Source organism: Cyprinus carpio, chromosome B10 (genome assembly GCF_018340385.1).
Source record: "Cyprinus carpio isolate SPL01 chromosome B10, ASM1834038v1, whole genome shotgun sequence".
Lineage (NCBI taxonomy): Eukaryota > Metazoa > Chordata > Actinopteri > Cypriniformes > Cyprinidae > Cyprinus > Cyprinus carpio.
In genome coordinates this window covers 14,871,449-14,893,923 of record NC_056606.1, presented here as the reverse complement: position 1 = coordinate 14,893,923, position 22,475 = coordinate 14,871,449, and the positions used below count along the sequence as shown (strand labels likewise).

Genomic DNA, 22,475 nt, shown 5'->3' with positions numbered 1-22,475 from the left:
TTCAAAAGTATGACTATATAAGATAGCAGGCAAAAATAATCAGGAACTAATCTACAAAACACTGTTTTAAATTCACCATCTAGAACTATCGGACTGTCCTAGACCTCTAGCTAAAGTAGTTCAGACCAGTATGAGTGTCAAGCACTGCAGCAAAGCAGAGAGCAAGGAACTAATACTGCAGAGCTGTTGTACACACACACATACTGTACACACAAAACCCCAGAGAGAAGGAAAGCAGAGTTGGGCAAGGTGCTGAATCAATCCAGGCACAGTTGAATGTGTCATCTTACAAGCGGCAGGTTCTCTGTCTGATCCCTCCACAACAGAGGGGCAGGAACGTCATTACCGCACCACCTGATTTCCTCCACCAAACACCAGATCTGCCTACATCAGCGGTCACAAGATTAGCCACTTTTGGTGCATGATACAATGGGTTTGATTAGTCACGGCTATAATGACATTTATATCCAGGTAAGTGCCGCATTGTGGGTTGAAGAAGAATAATCTGTTTATTAATTTAGAAAACAAAAGGTCTATTAACTGACATAAAAATACAAACTTGACTAGTGCAAAAACTTTAATGCATTATCTGCTTGAGGAAAACAACCACAGATAGTGTGAGTCACACATATGCCCTGCAGATATTAATGCGCTTTATTCAGCTGAGATTCTTGTCAGCAAAGATAATGTAGTTTGACAGGTTTGCTTTGATTTCAGCCATCAAATATCTTCAGTCCTTCAGTCTTTGTTTGACTTGATCTGTTACTGATGCTGAAATATGCTTTTGTTTGTGCAAACGAGTGCAAATGTGCTTGTGCTACACTTGTATTCAGTAAATCAGCTCAAAAAACACACACAATCCAATCCAACCTGGACACCTTCTAAATGTGCTGAAATATATTAATTAAGTTGTTGTTATTCTCTCCGTCTTAAATGCACATGCAAAATTTGGTGTTTTGGTAAATTTGGCTCTTGAATGGAGACTAGCTGGAACAGCGGGCTGTATTTGATTTGAGAGACAGATAATACAAGCTTGAATGTGACTGAAAAGATAAACACACAGCAGACTACATTAGCATGGGGTAGTTTGCAGCTCCACAAAGTAGTTCACAGATCCGCATCTTTCTAAACCCCTGAGGCCATTGCTCAGGAGAGAGAAACACCATAACCAGATCCGACCAGAGTAATATCAATCTATAACCCCACTCCAAATGCATTCATTTCACTATGTGTTTCTGTCATCCAAAAAAAAAAAAACCCTCTCGAAAATAACTAGAGTCAGCACAGGACCGAGCAGGGGAGGGTGAGAGAAAAAATGGTGAGCGAGATCGGCAGAGTAGAACTGTATTAGCAGTTAGGGCTAGCGCTCAGAGGATCATTTGGTTCCTGAAATGAGCTGCTGAACCCAAACACACAGCAGCATCATTACATAGATGGTTATAAACAGGATTAATGCAATCACAGCTCAATAAAAACCTCAAGCAATGTGCTCCACACAATGTGCTCTCCACTGAGCCAAAACCCTAATTCGCACTGATCTAATAGAGGAGTGTTCGCTCCTGAGACACAGATGCTCATTAAAAACAATGTTTATTCAAGTCTATTAAACAGCAGCAATGATAAATTAGCAACATTATTGACCCTATTCCTCACCCAAAGGTAAAACAACGCAGTAACACAATAACATCACATTTACTCTTCCCATACCCACATTGCAGCTCACATGCCGCTTGCTCTGATCTTCAGCCCACCGGATTTTACAGAGAGAGAGAGAGAGAGAAATAGGGGATTGGGAGAATATGCCTTTTTGAGGATTGAAAAAATCAGTAAACAAGCCTTCCCACCAAAGGGTTTGGCTCTGATCACATGAAAGAAAGACCATGCACAGCCTGCAAATGATTCATTCAAGTGTGTAATATGTCTATTAAACAGCCTTAGGGGATAATAACATTAATATATCATCTTTATAGTTTCTTTTTAGCACAAACATGTGTGGAAGGCAGAACATTGGCTGTTATCCACATCCTCCACAAATACTGAAGGGTGTGAAGTAGTTTGAGAAAGGCCACTAGTGCAATGCAAATAAAATAGTTTCTTAATTAGTATTTATTTTTTTTTTTTAGTAAATTACATGCAATTTCTTCGAGCAAATTTGGAGCGAGTTGAAAAATAAACTGGACAGATCTATTGTACATTCAAAGGAAAGCCTTTGGCTTGAGTTGCAGAAGGCATGGGATAACATTAATGTTGATGTTCTCAGGAAATATATTGACAATGTGCCAGAGAGATGTGCTGCTGTAATTGCTGCAAAAGGTGGACATACTGTAGCAAATATTGAAGTTAAAAGTGGATTAAACAGTACAACTCACTTTATCTGATATTTGTTGTGCTCAGAGCAACCATCTGCATGGACAATTTTGGCCACCACTGTATATGGTAAGAAAATACTTCAAATCGTAATACAGCATCTTGTGCAATTTTGCTTTTCCAAGTAAATTCCTCTTATTTTCTGGATGTTTAAATAAATCGTTTGAAAAGTATCTTTACAGACACAACATAAATCACTGATGTTCTGAAGCATAAGGTTATGCAAAGGTTTCTGGGAAAAGCACATACTGTTCTGGCAAAACAACAAAAGAGCTTACTATAATATTCATAATTTCAGCAAAAACAACTGGTCTGGTACTAAGTTTCAGTTATTAGTTGTTGTAGACTTTGGGCTTGATCAATAATTCAGATTGCTAATAGCCAGAGCCACACAGAATCTCAGAATTTGTGCCAGCAGAACTGCACATTTCCACAGAATTGAAATGTCTGTCAATAACAAAGTTCTATACATCCACTGACCCAGTGAGTTCATATAAGTGGTCAACTGCCGATATTTGGCATTTTTCAAATATCCGCATCGGCCAATAAGTTTTTCTACTTGGCCGATGTGTTTGAGGCGGGATTTTATTTAGATGGTGTGCTGGACTTTTATTTTGACGGCACTGAGAGCGGCAGCGCCATAGCACACAGTGCTCACACTCTCCCTCATGTTTACTGTCGTTGTTAACAGTTCTGTCTAATACGGATAGAAGTCTGTCTAATAATCAGATAGAACGGTTAAACAAAGGAATTAATGTATACAAAAAGTATTATAACGTTTGCTTTTATATTATTAGTAATAGAAAGTCAAACATTATAATACTTTCTCGGTTGCTGTCAGCATTAAGCAAATATGCATTTATATCATTTAAACAAATATTTGAATGACTAATGAACATTTAATTTCACAAACCTTGCAAACTTAGTCGAATCCAGCTGTGAGATCTGGTGAAGTGCATTTTTATCCAGCATGATCACATATTCTCTGTGTGACAGGTGGTCTGTGTGAATTGATTGCTCTAAACTTTAAACTCATGATTTCAAATGATGCTTCACTTTATGCATTTGCCCACTGTCATGTTCATGTCATTTTCTCTGTGTGCTGTATGTAAAATGAGTGTTACCCTGGCTTTATATGAAAAATATGCTTCCCAATGCACACAAACTTTCCAGAATACTGAGTGCTCTGTTGGCTACAGTTTACTTCCTTTTTAATTATATTTTTATTAAATATTTATTTATTTGTGAAAAATACTTTGTCATCTAAAGTGTTTATTTTACACATTTATTTTTTAAATATTAATTTAAAAATATATATATATATAATAATTACATTGGCTTTAAATAGGCTATCGGCCCTCCTGCTTTCCAAGATATCGGCATTGGCAGTCAAAAAAACAATATCCGTCGACCACTAGTTCATTTACAAAATATTTTGGCTAATCTGAAAATGCAGAAATGTGTAGCACTCTCATTTCACATTTTCTGCAAAATTACAGCAATTTCCCATCATAACTGTGCCGCTAATGGCCTTAAAATCACATTTCAGTGCTTTTTATGTAAATGCAGTTTGCCATAAATTCCATCTAAACCACATTAATCATGCATCAACCTTTTCTTCATGACAAAATCGCGATATGTTGCTGTTAGCATTAACTACAGCATTCTACACATGAAGGTGAACTCTAGAAAGTCATTAAAGCACAAATAACATTGCTGTTGCATGTTTCTTTAATGAGAATGGATGATAGCAGGCCTATCTGCCCTCTTTAGATTAGGATCTGGATGTAAGTTAAGGACTCTGTATGATCGTAATCTAGAGAAAACTTACAAGCGAGTGATGTGAGACTGGAGATACGGCGTAAAATCATGAAATCTCTAGGTTTATATAGAGTCCAGAGAAAGAGCCATGTGGCTTTGAGCGAAGTGCCATTTAAAGGTCGGAGATGTGTACTTACAGAAATAAGTGTGACTGGCAGACTTATTTCAACCCTTTATTGAAACAATGTGGAAACGCTGCAGTAAATCTAAATGACTGTAGTACGGTGAATGCTCAAGGGAGCAGGTGCGCTTGACATCAACAGGCTCTCTTGTCTGTCGAATAAATTTTTTTGAAAGAAACAAATCTCTACAAGACAACAAATCCCGGTGCTATCGAGATATTAAGATTTTATCGCAAGGGGGTCTGTGTCTTAATTAAGTTTCACACGTCATTTGGATAGCTTCCTGCTGATTCCAGCCCCATCAAGATTCCTGGTTGCCAGCTCTTTGAAGATTATGGCATGCTTTTACAAAAGCAAATCAGATCTTAGAGCCAATGAAGTGTTAAATTGATCAAACGGCACAAAATCATGGCATTTATAAGTGGTGCAATGTTACTAACGCCAACACACCCCACCATTTCAGAGACTAATTTGAGCCACCTCTGCATTTTTGATTAGTTTTAGAGTCAACATAAAATCAAAATTAACCCTATGTACTTCCTTCATGTATTTTCCTGGTCTTATAAATGATTCATCAGTGCACATTCCAAATAATAATAATAAAAAAAGTGTTTCTAATCTTTAATTAAAATCACTATGTCCATGTTATTTGGGCATTGTTTTAGCAAATCTGCATATCGTCTAACTCCATTGTGTTATGTTCATTTTTCAAAACCCACTCAAATCATTATGAATAAAATCAAGTACAATCTTAAATATTTGTCTCTCTCTCACTCACTCACTCACTTACTCACACACACACACACACACACACACACACACACACACACACACACACACACACACACACACACACACACACACACACACACACACACACACACACACATACACACAGTCAAGCCAAAAATGTATTCAGACACCTTCAACATTTCTCACATTATCAGTTTATTTGCTATAGTTTAGAAAAAGGGTAATAAAATATGTCAAGATCTCAGTGTTAAACTGTGTCAGAAAAATAAAATAATCTTGATAATCACAAATGAATTACAGTCAAACCAAAATTTATTCAAACACCTTCAAGATTTCTCACATTATCACAGTTTATTCACTATGGTTTAGAAAATGGTAAGAAAATGACCTCAAGAACTGTCAGAACAAATTCATCTTGATAATGTCAAATAACTTTGATAGAAAGGTATGTAGCAAAACATGGTCAGGTTAAAGTGTTAAATCAAATTTGTGTTTCAATTTTTTTTTTTATCAGTTTTACTGGTAGTCCACTGAATAAAGATTTGTTGGGTATAATGTCATAGTTTACTATATTTTTGCTAACCGCACTTACAAAAATTAACTATAGTGTCCTGCACCCACTAGTAAAACATATCAAAAATTATATCTGGTGTCTGAATTTTTTTTTTTTTTTTTTGACTGTATATACAGGTGCATCTCAAAAAATTAGAATAGTCTAGATTAGATTAGTTTAATAGTCTAGATTCATTACTTGTAAAGTAAAACATTTCAAATGTGTTTTTGTTGTTGTTGTTGTTGTTGTTGTTGTTGTTTATTTTTATTTTGATGATTAGTGCTTGCAAATTGGGAAGGAAAAAGTGCACAAGCAACAGGAATGACCGCAAGCTTGAGAATACTGTCAAGCAAAGCCGATTCAAACATTTGGGAGAGCTTCACAAGGATGCACTGAAGCTGGAGTCAGTGCATCAAGAGTCAGGAAAAGTCAGAAGCATCTTACCTGGGCTAAGGAGAAAAAGAACTGGACTGTTGCCTAGTGGTCCAAAGTCCTCTTTTCAGATAAAAGTAAAGTGAAGTCCAGTGTGAAGTTTCCAAAGTCAGTGATGATTTGGGGTGCCGTGACATCTACTGGTGTTGGTCCTTTGTGTTTTATCAAGTCCAAAGTCAATGCAGCTGTCAACCAGGAGATTTTTGAGCACTTTATGCTTTCATCTGCTGACAAACTTGATGGAGATGCTGATTTCTTTTTCCAGCAGGTCTCAGCAACTGTTAAGTGGTTTGCTGACCATGATATTACTGTGTTTGATTGGCCAGCCAACATGAGAAACAGTCTATCCAACAATACAGACGAGCTAAAGGCTCAATAGTACCTCAGTAGTGCCACAGGATGATTTTTGATTTTCATGAGAAAAAAAAAAAAAAAAAAAAAAAAAAAAAATTCACAATATTCAATTTTTTTTTTGCGATGCACCTCTATATATGTATATATGATTATCAAAGGCCCCGATATTCTTCAAGTGATTTTTTGTTGAGGAAGATGCACAGCAATTTTTTCTATATTATAAATGTAATATATTTACAGTATATATAAATCCTGTTTATTAATGGCTCAGTATTTGGTCATATCATGAACGTCAGTGCGGTACAAAACAACTTTGGACTCCACTGACTCATTGTATGGACCAAAAAATAAATAAAAAAGAGAGTCAAAATGAGTCATTTCTCAAAATATCTTCTTTTGTGTTCATACAGAGGTAAGGAAATCATTACAGAATTCATATTTTGAACTGAACAATCCTTTCAAGAAATGTGGTGAAATCTGGTGTCCACCTGCCAAATGATGTGGGAAAAACAGGCAGATCCCGTGGTCCAACAAGACTCTGACTTGACTGAATCCCCTCTGAAAACTGATCTTTTATTCCTAAAAGCAGTTGAAACTCTTAGCATACAACTGTACCATATCATAATGGAATCCCATCTAAAACTCTTTAACTTGTCTCCAAAAAAAAAAAAAAAAACCCAGAGCAGTCACTTCTGTGTCACATTAACATTTCAATTACCTGATCCTTGTAACAACACAAAGGAAGAAAATGGGGGGGTGTGCGGGGTGCATGAGCAGGTACAGCAGTCCAATTGCACCCCATGAATCATAGCGCATTAAAATGCAGTTTTTCCCTGATTAAGTGAAATGGTGCACGGCAGAACAGAGCCGCAGACAGGCCCAAATGGAGCTGATTTGTTCATGTGGCCTGAAGATAAGCAAAATGGACCACTCAGCTTGTACAGTGAATACACAAACACACACATCCACACAGTCAAAATACACACACACACACAGAGCTCTCAGTGAAAAAGACGCCTGATATATTATCTTACCCGTGCTTAATATGTCAGTGGGATGCAGTATTTTGCTAAATCATCAATGAAAAAAAGTGCACCGTTCTTTGTAATGGCAAAATACATCAGCAGTACTGGACCGATATTGAGGATTGCAGTTTCATTTTGAAGGCAAAAGCTATTGACTAAAGATTTGCTTTAGCTTTCACTGATTATGGTAAATATTTCCAACACATAGAAGCATGATATGCATCTTACCTGAAGGTGATAACATCCTCCAGCCGATGGCAGGTTCTGGTTTTCCGTTAGCCAGGCACATTAAAGTCACGTTGGAGCCTTCATTCACCACAAGGTCCTTCGACAGGTTCACGATCTTTGGAGGAACTGTAAAACACCAAAATTGTTAATATGTATGATATCTATAGCTGATATGTTTCAACTGTAAATGTCCCTTGAAGATAATGACACATGATACTCTTTATCATGAATACAGGTGGTCATAATTAAGAAATGAATGGTCTTTTCCACAGAGCATAAATGTAACATGCAAAAAATGTAACATTAATAACTCATACTAATATGATTTTTCTATCATATCATAGATCATTCTCAATCAGTAACTTCTCTTTAAAATGACTCATATGTTTCTGTGTTGTTTTGTTCTTGATTTGATTTGGAAAACTTCAAATAAATATAACAGAAAAAAATCGGTAACATTTCTTGGGTACTATTTCTATTTGGGGCTGAAAAATTGCAAACTAGACACATTTCACAAGGCTGATTTATTGATTGCCTTTGCAGTTTGAACACAATTTAAACAGACTGCAGAGCAAGCCACAATTCAGGCCTTTATGAGGGCCTTGCAGATCTCGAAAAGCCTACAACTCAGCAAAACTAAAGATGTTACAAATACCTTATTTAGTTACCCTATGGGGGATAGCAGTAAAGGGAGTTGACATCCTCTCTTCAGGAGAGCAAATTTATGGCCTACTTTTCAAAAGAAGTGTTAAACATTTACTACGACACTCACAGAGAATATGTGTTTGCAAATATCCAATCAAATGTTTTTGGTGTGTTAGATTAGAGTAGTGCTGAGGAAACTACTTTAAAACTATTTTAAAAAGTATGCTAAGCTACTATTGCCTTTTAAAAATTTTAATAGTTGCTGTATATATTTACAAAGATATTAAGTATCTTCACAATGTATTTAGCTAATTTTTGTTATTAGTTTGTAGATAACTACACTGAAGCTACTCAAAGAGGGAGCATACTTTTAAATGTATCAACTGATGCAATTTACTAAAATATATATTTCTGTCACAAAAACAATGATTTTTTTTTTTCAATGAACATCTCAATTAAGGTGAATGCATTAAATCTGACACATGTTGATTAATTACTATACAAAATTAAAAAAGAGAGAGAATACACCACAATTCATATTGAAGTAAGTTGAAAACAATTACGAACAGCTGCATTATAGCATTTGTATACAGTATTTAACGTATTCACAAATATAATAATTAACAATGTATCTATAATTATACACAAGTAGTACACTTTAGCACTTGGTATAAATTATTGATTTACATACACTATCAGTCTTTTTTTTAAAAAAAAGAGAAATAAATACTGTATCAGTAAATAACTGATTAAAGGTAAAAGTACTGTAAACACATTTATAATGTTACAAAGCTTTTAGATTTTAAATAAATGCTGTTCTTTTGAACTTTACATTCATCAGAGAATCCTATAAAAAAAAAGCATCACGGTTTCCACAAAAAATATTAAGCAGCACAACTGTTTCCAACATTGATAATAAGAAGTGTTTCTTGAGCACCAAATCTGAATATTAGAATGATTTCTAAAGAATCATGTGACACTGCAGATTGGAGTATTGATGGTGAAAAGTCAGCTTTGCCAACACAAGAATGAATTTAATTTTAAAATATATTTAAAAAAGAAATAAATTATTTTTTAAAGTGCAAATAACATTTTTGACTATTTGTGATCAAATAATCAAATAAAAAGTAAAGATCTTCTGATCTTACTGAGCCAAAACCTTTTAACAGTAGTGTGGACAGCCCTTTTCCCCCTGTTTATTAGAAACAACCTTGAAGGAGACATTAAAATGTATATTCACATGAAGTGAAATCCAGTTCATTGGGGTGGATCTTAGAGGAATCAAGATTGTTGAGCTGTTGTTTTCGGCACAGGCACACTGAAGATTCACACATACTATTTTGAGTACATAACCATGAATCCCTCCAATACCTTTACAAGCTTTTTCTCACAAATCCACGGCTCATATTATAAAAATTGTCCTGCAACATAAAGGTCAGTTAAGTGAAAGGTCAGTTTAGTATAATGTCTCCAATCTCTGGAGAGCATCCTGCACATTTGCCTTGATGATGGCTGGCAAAATATGTTTGACTTGACTGCTGTAACGGTAGAATAAAGTCCTTTAGAGGCCATTAACTAATTCCCTCCACTGTAAATGAAGATCCACCACGAGCTGCAGCAGAAACGCTTCTGTTGAAAATTAATTCAATAAATGCCTTCAGGCGGCATACGCACAATATCTCCATCCATGAAACCTTACAAAACAAAACACACAGTGTATGAGCACGCTGCTTTAAACAATTAGCATTATCATTAAGTGCTCAAAAGTGATGTTCTCAGTAAATGTAATAATAGGTGGCACTGATGGTGTGATCAGAAAAATACCAGGTTCGTTTGACATGTTCTGTTCTGCTATTGAATACAGATGTTATTTTGACACGTGTACTCTGTCAAGAGGTTTGGTTTTGCATTTTAAAGCTGAGACAACTCAACAAAGGTTGCCGTCACCGTCTGAGCTGGTACTAACAAAGCCATGCTGTACTACCGTTTTATCCTGTTTTAGTCACTAAAGACATCTTCCTCCAGAGACACTTGGCTATAAATAATTCATTTAACGTCAGTCTAAGTGTACGTCCTCTTTATATGTGACAGAGAGCTACATTCTTTTCTGATTGTTTTTTTTTTTTCTCTACATATATTATTAAGGTCAAGTTCACAATTTTCTCTCTAAATCAAACCCAGACACTACGCTGAGCAAAAGTTAATACTATTAGCCCACTTAGTACAGTGAAATTAAATTATCAAAGCTCAACATTGTCATTAAATACAGAAGAGGACTGCAGACCAACAGCAATAAACATCTTAACATACACTATTGTTCACATTTTATTTTAACAAGAATACATGACATTTATTAAAAGTGACATTAAAGACATGTATAATGTTACAAAAGATTTCGTATTCGTTTTTTTTTTTTTGTACTTTTTTTTAATAAATAATGAAAAAATAGCAGTTTCCACATAAAATTAAACAGCACTACTCTTTTCAACATTGATAATGACAAAAAATTTTCTTGATCAGCATATTAGAATGATTTCTGAAGGATCATGTGACACTGAAGACTGAAAATTCAGCTTTGCCACCAGAGTAATAAATTACACTTTAAAATATATTTAAATAGAAAAATATTAAATCGTAACAATGCATCACTTTTTTTTCTGTATTTTTGATATAATAAATTCAGCTTTGGTGAGATTAAGAACACTTCTTTCAAACAAATTTAAAAAGCATACCGACCCCAGACTTTTGAACAGAGAAGTGCAGGGAATGTTGATGTATTATTTAATTACTGCAGATTCACATTGATTCACACTGAGAATTTAAACCTAATAATTATATTTACTTTTCTTTCCTGAATACTGCATATTATCACAATAACTGTTAAACTATTATCAGACTAACTGTGATTAAATATTTTAAAGGCTGAGAGCTTATTTTAATTATATTTCTTAAAGAAATTATAATTGCTATATTTGTGTGCAGATTTTATAAGAAATTCATTACTTTCATAATGCAGGACAAAAATAAAATGCTAAAAACTTCATCTAAATGCTAAATCTTCAGGCAGCAAGAGTGGTGCGTTTGATTATCTGCAGCCTAGAGTGTTAAATGTGTTTTGCCCGCTGTTCTAAATATGGCAAACAAAGTCATTCTGAAAAAAAGAAAAGCATAAAAAGCTCTGCACACTATTTAGAGCCTCCACACACTCTTTAACGCCAGTTTCCAGCAAAAACCGCAGCAAACAAGCTCTGTTTATCGACAAACTGTAACAGTCACCAAAGGAACCATATGAAAGTTAATAAGAGAACTGTTTACAACGGCACCGTGACCATCCGTATGACAATGACAGTCAGAGTGAGGAATGATTCTATCACTGTGTTTATGACTTGTGCCTTGGCAGGATAGCGTGTATCTTTGTGAGCCATATTTCTGATATGGATGGCCGGAATGCAACCCATTTTCGAAGCCAATAAAGGGCTTACAATGACTGTTCTTCCTTTATATTGCACATACTCTCACACAATCAATAAAGGAACGTGGCCGTTTGTGTGTGTGTGTCTCCAGCCTCCGTATGAGGTAAAGCATGTTAAATTGCATTTTAATAGAGTCGTACCATCCTCTTACTTTTGATGCCGGATTTCTGAGCTTCAAAGTGATCTTCAGTTGACAGGAGGAACAACTGAATAGAAATAACTTGGCATATTGCAGTATATTTCCAAGATTTGACCTCAGCTTTCCTTAGCTGAGACATGGGAATCCTCAGTAAGGCGTGATATGGATGATCATATATAAATATGATATCACTGGCAAAACAAAACCACAAACACTACAAAAACGAAATTAACAGAAAAGCATGCTATTCAGATATTAAAAGTTTTGGTTCGATTTAACAAAGGGGCAAAAATCTGGTAGACCAGATCAACTGGCAATTTTTTAAACTACCCAGTAATGAGCACTTCATTATAATGATCAGCTGCAATTGAGAGCACCATTAATATGGTTAAGATTATTCCACTTGTCATAAAATCATCACCACTAATTATTTTAGATGAAAATAGAATGAAATGATAAAAGGACTGACATTTATCCTAGCCATAATTCTATTTTCCATTACGGGGCCTTTTATGGACTTACAAAAACAATAAAGCAAAAAAATATAAAATATAGACACCAGGGTTATTATAGTTAAGTAAAAACAACAACAACAATAAAAAAAAACAGCATTAAAATAAATGTTAACTGAAATAATAATAACAAAATAAAATAAAAAAAATTAACTTAACCTTATTTTATTTCACCCTGTTGGCAGAGCAACATTTTTCATTTTCATTTAGTTTAATTTGAAGTATCAAAATAATTTGAAATAATACACAAACAATAATAAAAAAACAAATTAGCAGTAACTAATAAAAATGACTAAACTTAACTAAAATTTAAACTAAACAACACACAAAATTAAACATATAATCACATATGTTTATATATATATATATATATATATATATATGTGTGTGTGTGTGTGTATGTGTGTGTGTTTAAAAAAAATAAATATATATCTATATCTATATCTATCTATCTATCTATCTATCTATCTATCTATCTATCTATCTATCATCTATCTATCTATCTATCTATCTATCTATAAATATAAATATATATATATAAAACTACAATAGCATCTCAATAATACTAAAATAACACACACAAATATAAACCATGTAGATAATAAATGAGAACAATACAATAAAGTGTTTGAGATTATGTCCAGCTCATCAAATTTTTCATTTTGTTTAACTAAGAGTATGTGATTACGTTTCGTCACATTCAACTGGTTAGGAGCCAATAAGTTGGTGATATTTACACAGTCAACACAAAGGACAACAAATAGCCTCGTTCCAGCCAGATGAACTCTTACCCCAAGTGTCCACTGGTGCGGAAGAAACCCGCTCAATACTGCTTAAAACGTCAGCGGTCTGCAGCTTCGGAGGTGTGTCTGTAAAACGCACAGCAGCACTCATGCCTTCCGTACGGTCAATGATTGCTTTCAATATGTGGTCAATAACATCATCATATTTATGCACAATTACAGCTCAAACTTTACTTCTGAATGAGTAGATTTAAAACTTTTGTTAACCAAGCCGCAACGATTTTTGAAAATCTGAATTCAATATAACAACTATGTGCAGTGAATACACTGGAAGCTCCAGCGCTATTGGCAGATTTTGAAACTCTTAGGACAGACTGACTTTACCTCACAGCGACTGGCTGCCACCCTCTATTTTTCTTTTCTCATTTGAATAAAGCTTAACATTTCTCAGCTTTGTGATGCTCTCACTGGTAGCTGAGCTGTCAATCCCCCACGTAAGCCTGTCGCTCAACTCCCATGGAGAACGAATTGAAAATGCCTGCTCAACTCCATGCCAGTGGACACATATGGCTAAGGAACTAAATTACATGGCGCCAGTGAATCTGCAAGGGGAATTTGCTGATAAGACATCAACCAGCTGAATATATACTTCCAGTATGCCACTGCTTCATTCTTGTCATACGGTCATAGGGACATGTATCATATTACAGTAAAACCACATATCGTTTTTGTCTTCTGTGGCAAAATAAACATGTCAGTGTTGCCATTTTGTTTGATAAGCAGGACAAGTTTTGGGAAGGGGAAATCAATCTGCATTTTGTTGCTGTCACAAAAACCTAAAGACCAGCAGTGGCAGAGCTCTGTTCCAAAACCTACCGAGTTGCCTTGCTGCATATTGCCAAAAAAGGCAGGTGGATACTAAGCCAGCACCCTAAGCGTGGAACCACACAAGTGACAGATTTGGAATGCTCTACATAGGCAGCATAAACAGAAATACTCCATCACACGGTATATTTGATTTCAGTAGCGATGTCACTAAACTAATGCTGTGATTTAGTTATATATTTATTCTTTTAGTAGCCTAATAACACACCAGGGTTAGCTGTTATTAAGAGTTAAAGTACTAAAAATAACTAATATTAAATAAAAAACATAATAAAAAGTTGAGAAAAAAATACAGACATTAAAACAAACAAACATATAAATAAAAACACAGAAAACGTACTAAACTTTACCTAAAACGAAAACGAAAACTGAAAATATAAGAATTAGATTATAATTTAAAATATTAACAAAAGCTATAATAGTAATAATACTAAAAATATCACTGGCACACTAAAGTATTTGGTAAAATAGTGCATTTTTAATTATATTATGCTATTTTTATAAATACTTTATTATTCAAATTTTGCAATCAACTTCCTGAAATAAAAATAACAAAAAAAGTACAAATGTTCCTGTTGCTTTGGATAAAAGCATCTGCTAAATGCAAAAATATAATGTAAATTAGGACAAACCAAGATATTTTAGCAGGCATCACAATTAGGTTGCATACATAGGCATAAAATGTATAAAAAGATATCTGAAAGCTGGTGAAATGTGCTTCAAACTATAATTCTGAGAAGATTTTTGATTTCTGTATGAACAAGACATGTTTAGAGCTGCTTCCTGGTAGTTCTCATGAAATGACTCATTTCTATTGATGTACATTCATTAATATTTTACAGACTTGTGCTCTCTTTTTCTTCATTGATCGCACACGATCAATGAATGTGAATACAAATGAAATAACATGTTGCGTTTCTGTTGTGTACAAACAGCACTTTGACTTGGTCTTATGTAAATATGATATAATGGCTATGCTCTGTGACCAAAATAAACATCTACATTATGAATATACAAGGTCCTAATATTTGGAACACAGCTGCAGGAACAATGTTTGCATCCAGTGAAAATGTCAGATAATTTGACATGCAAATGATGACCTCTTTCAGGCGCTGATTACCATGCAAAGTCTTTAATCAGGGAATTAATATTTGCTTCATCTGCAAGTCCTATACAACAAATTTGCTGCATTTTTGTTCCTTTAAAAAAAAGAAAAATAGTCTGTCTGAAAAGCAGCTTTTGACATCTCCCAGCACTTTGCTTGGCTTGGAGGATATCCCAAGATCCGTGAACTTTCTCTCCATCACAGTTTGGGATATAATCCTGTCCTCTAGGCATCTGACAGAAACAAATTAAAGACAAAAGCAGACGGGCTACATCTTAGTCCCTCACGAAAAAGCTTTTAAATGTCAGCTTTAAGGCTTTTTAGGAAATAATATGTTCACACGTTTCTGTACAAAGAGAGTGATTTTCACACTTCCTACTTTAGAATCAGTAATTTGTCAGTTTCTTCCATTACAGTTTATTTATTCAGGAAGTTATCTTCTCATTAAAGGTGAAATTTGTGATTTCTGTGCTACTAAAACTAAACATTAGTACAAAATAAATACAAAATATAAACAAGACTTTTTCCAAACAGGTTTCTCGATAAACAAACAGAAAATGTCAAAACCCCCATCTTTGTGAGCATTCACTTATACACAGAAACATATAAGAAACTGGAAACATTAAAAACAAATCAGATGTGTGTCTATATATTAGTTCTTAAAGTGACAGTAGCCTGATATACTGTACCTGCAGTTGTCTATGTCCTCAATGTTAATCAAATAACAAAAGACACACACACACAAAAAAAAAAAAAAAAAACTTACCCTATGCAGTTTAAATTCATACAGTTTGGAGTTTTTTGACATTTGATAATTTTATTCAATTTCTTCAGTATTTCTCAATTCTGACTACACAGACCTTCATGGAAACCTTGGTGTCTATTATATTTATTTGTCCTATTGTTCCCAATTAGTTACTTTGTTTTTGTTTAATTTTTGATTAGTTAGTTGTTTTCAGTAAGCTCAGTAAGATAACTTTTTTTTATTTACGTTTGTTAGGCTAGTATTAGTTTTTGATATGATATCACAATTAGTGACAAGAATTGTGAAATTTCAATGATATCAAAAACTTAATTTCAAGAAAAATAAACTATATTTTGATATCATTATCGTGAAATATAATAATGACTAGAAATAGAATGAGTTGCTGTTGTCGGGAAGCTTTTTCTAGGAAATTAAATCCAACAAATTACTTACAGCTGTCTGTGCATTTTAGGCTGGGATGGAGAAAGTATTCCAACATGGGAAAAAAATACACACTTCACATTTGGCAGCATTTGGCAAGGATGATCTAAGTTAGCAACTAATTTATCCAAAAAAAATAGGAAACTAACCGATCTATAATGACATGATGCTGAGGCCAACAGATTTTTCCTAAGAAAGATGCTATGGGGAGTGTGTCTGACATTCTGAGAGTGCCACTAAAGCCAACAGCCGTGAGGCAACTGCAGTCTTCCCCTCATAAATGTGGATGGCAGCGGCAGCTCAGACCAGCTTTATGAAGATTAGGAGAAGTTGGCTTTGTTTCTCCTTGACCTTATTATACATCAACAACTGCATGGAGGGAAATATGACGGTTTGCCTGGTATTCTGAGCGAGACCTCTGGAGCACGGCTATTTTGATTAGCATGAATTAGTTTTGGTGTTAACACGGTTCGCCTCTGCAAACATGATCACAGCACAGTTCCCTCCCACGCTGACACGATGTGCTGGAGAACATAAATTAATGGCTGTGCGGAAAAAAAGGGAATGCTGAACGCTTCTAGTATTTTTATACTGAAATCAAGGTGTTTTCATTAAATAACATTCAGATGATAATGTGTTATGGTATGCAGAGGAAACAACTGTTTGAAGAGAGACTGAATAAGAATCAAATATACAGATGAAAATATACAGTATTTGATGTTTAACGGGACTTCCCAATGAAGCACTGAGGTACAACGTCATGATTCAATCCCCGGAAAGTTACATGATGACAGTATGGTCAAATCTCATTGTCATGGTGATTTCACAATCACACCATATTCATTTAGAGTGATTATTTATTTCAAAGACTAAAACATAGGATCATTTAAAAAATAAAATTAAATACATGCGTCTACCTAAACTCCAAAAGATACAATTATCTGCAGTTTCCAGCTGAAATGAACACTAGAGGCAGTAAAACACCAATACATATTATTCCTTTTCACACAAATTATGAATTTATTAAGAATGATCATAAATGCTTATTTAAATGTTTATTCTAAAGCCTCTAAATGCTTCACACCTCTGCCACAATAATGCATTGTCTTTATATAATGTTAAATAAAATATTGATATTCATGTGATTCATTTGGTCAATTAATCTGCAGATTTTTGTAATTTATTCAATTAACATTCTTAGGCCCTGTCCACACGAACACGGTTATTTTTAAAACCACAGCTTTTTCTATGCGGTTTGGCCATTCGTCCACACGTAAACGCAGCGCCAGGTCACTGAAACCAAACATTTTTGAAAACTCCTGCCAGGGTGAGGATTTTCAAAAACTCTGATTGCAGTGTTATTGTGTAGATCTCCGCCTACTTGAAACTTTTTCAGGCTTTTGATTGGCCAACATGGCTTTACTGTTGAGATTATATCGCCACCTGTTGGTTTGGCATGCTCTTGACAGTGCATCATAGCATGCGTTTGCGTTTTCATGTGGACAGGGATTTTTTTTTAAATGGAAGAAGAGATTATATAAATTAATACAGCTTGTACTTGAACATCAACATTCCTAAACCAAGTTAAATTACATTAGAGGCAGATCTTGGCTTCTGGTACCTGAAGCTCATTAATAAACAGCAACAGCTTGAATGCTCTGACCTGTCTGGAGGCCCTAGTTACATGTAATTATTAATGTTATCACATTCCACTTCGTTAGAGGACCCATAAATATCATTAAACCCTGAAGGCTTCAGAAATGGCAGGGGCATGTTCAAGCATCCCCATGTGATTTTAATAACTTAACGTGTTTGTAGCTTGAATGTTGTGACCAAGGCACCCAACTGCCTGTGGTTATTAAGGATAAGGACACTGTAGTCAGGGCATGCCGAAGGCCTTCACACGTTCGGAGAAAGAGCACAGAGACATTAGATGCACACCGCTATTTAGAGAGTCACAGCCTAAGGGAACTTGGTGGAGGACATGGTAGACAACGTAAAAAAAAAAAAAAAAAACGTGTTCGAAGAACTTCTGAAAAGCTTTTGTTAAGTTGAATTCATTTACTCATTTTGAAATCTTGACTCAACTTAAAATGTCAAGTTCCCTTGACTTAACATTTGCTAAATTTGGACCAACTGCCAACTTAATTTCAGATTTTTCTTATCTTATAATTGATACTTTTGACTCACCCCAACCTTAAAAAATGATTTAAAGGCTGACTGTAGGACATACAGTCGTGAAAAGTTAAAGACAAAATACATTTATTCTACTTGGCCATTTGTTTAGTGCAGAATTTTTTTTTCAGCTTTAATAATATTTAAAGCAATTTCCCAACAAGTCAATTGCGGCCAGTGAAAATGATGAATGGCTAGTACTAGAGTAAAGGGATTTTTAAAAAAAATTGCCATTTTGAAAATGCTTTTACAATTCATAAATTTATTATTATTTTAAAAAGTATTTAAAAAATATTTTTGCACTGTTTAAAAAAATAAATAAAATATAAATTAATAAAATAACTGCTTTCTATTTAAATATATTTTCAAATGTATTTTATTATTGTGATGGTAAAGCTAAATGTTTAGCATCATTATTCCAGTCTGCAGTGTCACATGATCCTTCAGAAATCATTCTAAAATGCTGATTTGCTGTTCAAGAAACATTTTTTTAAAAACAGTTGAGTAAATTTTTTTCAGGATTCTTTGATGAAGAAAGATCCAAAGATCAGCATTATCTGAAATAAGAAGCTTTTGTAACATTATACACGATACCATTCAAAAGCTTGGAGTCATTATATTTAAATCATTATATATTTATTATTAAATTATGAAATGACAGAAATTAATTCTTCTTATTTAGCTTTAAGTTGATCAAAAGTGAGGATAAAGACATCTATAATGTTCAAAATATGTCTATTTCAGATAAATGCTGTTCTTCTGAACTATTCAACAAGGAAACCTAAAAAATTATATTTAGCTGTTTTCAACATAATAATAATAATAATAATATATATATATGAAAAATATAAAACCTAGAATAAGGTTATTTTTATATATATATATTTTTTCAGTGCAGAACTTCATTTACTCCATCCTTAATGAGCTAATCTAAAGTTGATGATATCTGTTTCAACAAGTCAGCTCATAGTCAAGTTCAGCACAGAGTAGCGCAGCTGTAAATATTTGCCCTCTAGTGATGAAACTCTCGCTCTGAAACAGACGAACCCCGTTCTTTATTTGTATTCGTGACAGTGCTTGAGTTTGACACTGTTTGTCACAAGCAGGTGTTCGTAAAACTACTCCCAGTGTTTACATAATACCTGCTTATTCAGGCTATTACCAACTAATTTCTCGCGATAAATTTCAAGTGCGTGGCTGTGACTTTGCACGCGGAGCAGCAAATTGGATCTCTATTCAAATGTGCAGTTTACACTGTAAAGACAGAGAGCAGCTTGAGGGCTTTCACAAATTTCCCCCTTTCTCTTTCTATTTGCCACCAGCCGAGGTTACAGCTGTGCACCCCAATCAGGCGTCCCATGATTCCATCCAGCACTCTCTATGCTGTCTGGTAACTGCTGGGTTACAGTTGTTTTTCTGCTGGTGCATTGTTATGTCCAGGTATTGTGCAGAATCTGACTTCCGTGGCGAAACATCTCTTCACTCTCTCAATCAAGGCAGTATTTTCCGGAACTACGTTGCCAAGGAAACAGCGCAGATGACTTGGATCTGCTAAATGCTCTGGCTTGAACTGACCAATTGTGCTATAGGGATTGCTAAAGCAAAACACATCTCGTTGCTAACTCAAAGTGCTTAATGGAATATTGCATGAAAGTAAAGTAGATTTTTACATTTCTAAAGAAATTTGAGTGGTGCTTATCCACGTAAAACCCAGCATCATTATGTTAAGATGTTTGCCAGGGGGTTGCTATGCAGTTGGTAGGGTGATTCAAGGTGGTTGTTTATTGGTCCAAGTCATAAAAGTACACACCACAATCTCTATGACAGGGGTTCATATATTCAAAGGTTCAAATCTGAATTTTCATCAGTGTCAAAGGTCCGGACCAGGACAATTGGTTATCACAAAATTGCTTTTAAAAAACATGCATAACAAATAAACACTAATTTAAAAATAAATAAATAAAGTGCCAATTGCATTCAAAATACATTAATAGCTAGTAGTAGTAGTAGTAGTAGCCTAATTCATAGTAATAATACATGGCTCAAAACTTAAGCACCTTCTCAAAACAGTTCTGAAGCTTGCTTTTTGTTTATGTTTGTGGACAGACTCCAGTGTTTCCTACAGACTTGCAAATGCAAATCAATGCTCTGCCAGCAAGAGGTGCTGTTGGAGTGGGAGATATAGCTGTTTCCCCGGTAACGGCAGTAATCAAATAAGCTCTGCCCACAAACTGTACTTTATCAGGCATTACAGGAAAGACGAAATGAAAATGACATCAAAGCTTTCTGAAGGCGTCGTTTTTTTCAAAGATATATTCATATCAAAACACCCGTGCTGCATTTTAATTGTGAAACGTGCAGTGCTCATGTTTCAACAAAGTAGGCCTAAGCCTCTTGGAAAATCTAGCTATTTGTGCCAGTCAGTATTGATAAAGTGACGGGCCGCCACGAATAACATAATGTATGGGAAACACTTGGAAACTGCTGTAAGTCAAATGCCCGACATAATCTACAGTAAGTAATAATAAAAATAATAATAAAACCTCATATTAGCGGTGAATAGCGGTAAACCTTTCCTTTGTGGGCTTTTTAAGATGCGTTACAAAGGCCAAGATATTTATATAAAAAAATTAAGTAAAAAAAAAAAACAGAGTAGCTATTTATTTTTAAAAATGCTAAATGCTTCACACCTGTGCCACGTTTCATTTTTTTCCACACCCAAAGTACAAAAATAATAACAGTTCACAAAAACATAAGATTTTAGATTTTTTTTTCATCTTAACAAACCTTGTTTTTCTAGTTAAATACTATTTCAGTTACTTTTAATTCTACTTCTTTAGATATACATTTGAATTCTGCATCCTGTTTCCTACCTCAATTCAAATTCAATTCAATTTCAGAAATTTAAAGATGCAGTAAGTGATTTCTGCTATAAACGCTGTTGATATTTTAAATCACCAAAACAAACATGCTCCTCCCTAAACGGATCCAATGTGATCTCATGAGAATTTGTAAGTATTTTACCTAATATGTGGTTCTATAAAACTAACATTTACTTATGTTTTCACAGGCACGAAACGTAGAATACTGACATATTTACAGCATTTTAACATAAAATACTGATGTATTTCCAACATCTTAACATACAATACTTACGTATTGATGACACATAAAACTTACGAATACTGAAATCGCTGCATTCATTTTTTTATTACATTCAGTTGTAATATCAATGGTATTGTTTTCAATTGCATTATTAAATGAAGCTTACTTATTTATTTAATACAAAATAACATTTTGCTCTGTGTGATTTTAGCTGCCAAATTACATAATGTTAAACAAGACCACACTTTAAACCCTTAACTGGATAACATTTCAGCAATCGTTTAACCATTACTTATCATGTAATATTTACTTTGTTTGCCTTGGGACACAAAAGGCATTTTCTCTGACATGCTGTGACTGACAATAGAACCATAAAATACACCAAAAATGCAACATAATTACAAAAGGAGCCATTTTATTTGTGCGCTGTAATCCTGCGAGGAACAGAACCAAACTCAACCTTGATGCGCTCGTTACAAATTCAAAAATTGTCGCTTCAAGAAGCTCTACAACAGATTTACGGCACAAAAAATGTATGGTCATTGGCTCTCGCCTGCAGTCTCACAGATTGCAACATGCTGTATTTCTAGTGAGGTGATAAAATCACCCAAAAATGAAAATTTTGTCATTAATTACTCACCCTCATGTTGTTCCAAACCCGTAAGACATCTTCAGAACACAAATTAAGATTTTTTTTGATGAATCCGAGAGCTCTCTGACCCTCCATAGACAGCAACATAACTGAAATGTTCCCAGTCCCAGAAACGGAGCAAGGACATCGGTAAAATAGTCCATGTGACATCAGTGGTTCAACTGTAATTTTACAAAGCTACGAGAATATTTTTGTGCACA

General features: G+C 34.5%; 1 protein-coding gene across 9 annotated transcripts in view; it reads right to left on the bottom strand.

Moving 5' to 3' along the window:
• ntm (neurotrimin) overlaps positions 1-22,475 on the bottom strand; it is a 278,381-nt gene that overhangs the window by 11,220 nt on the left and 244,686 nt on the right. For all 9 annotated transcript variants that reach the window (XM_042732777.1, XM_042732783.1, XM_042732782.1 and 6 more), the window contains one exon: positions 7,656-7,781. In XM_042732777.1, the coding sequence (XP_042588711.1) occupies positions 7,656-7,781 (126 nt within the window). The remainder of the gene's footprint in view (positions 1-7,655; positions 7,782-22,475) is intronic.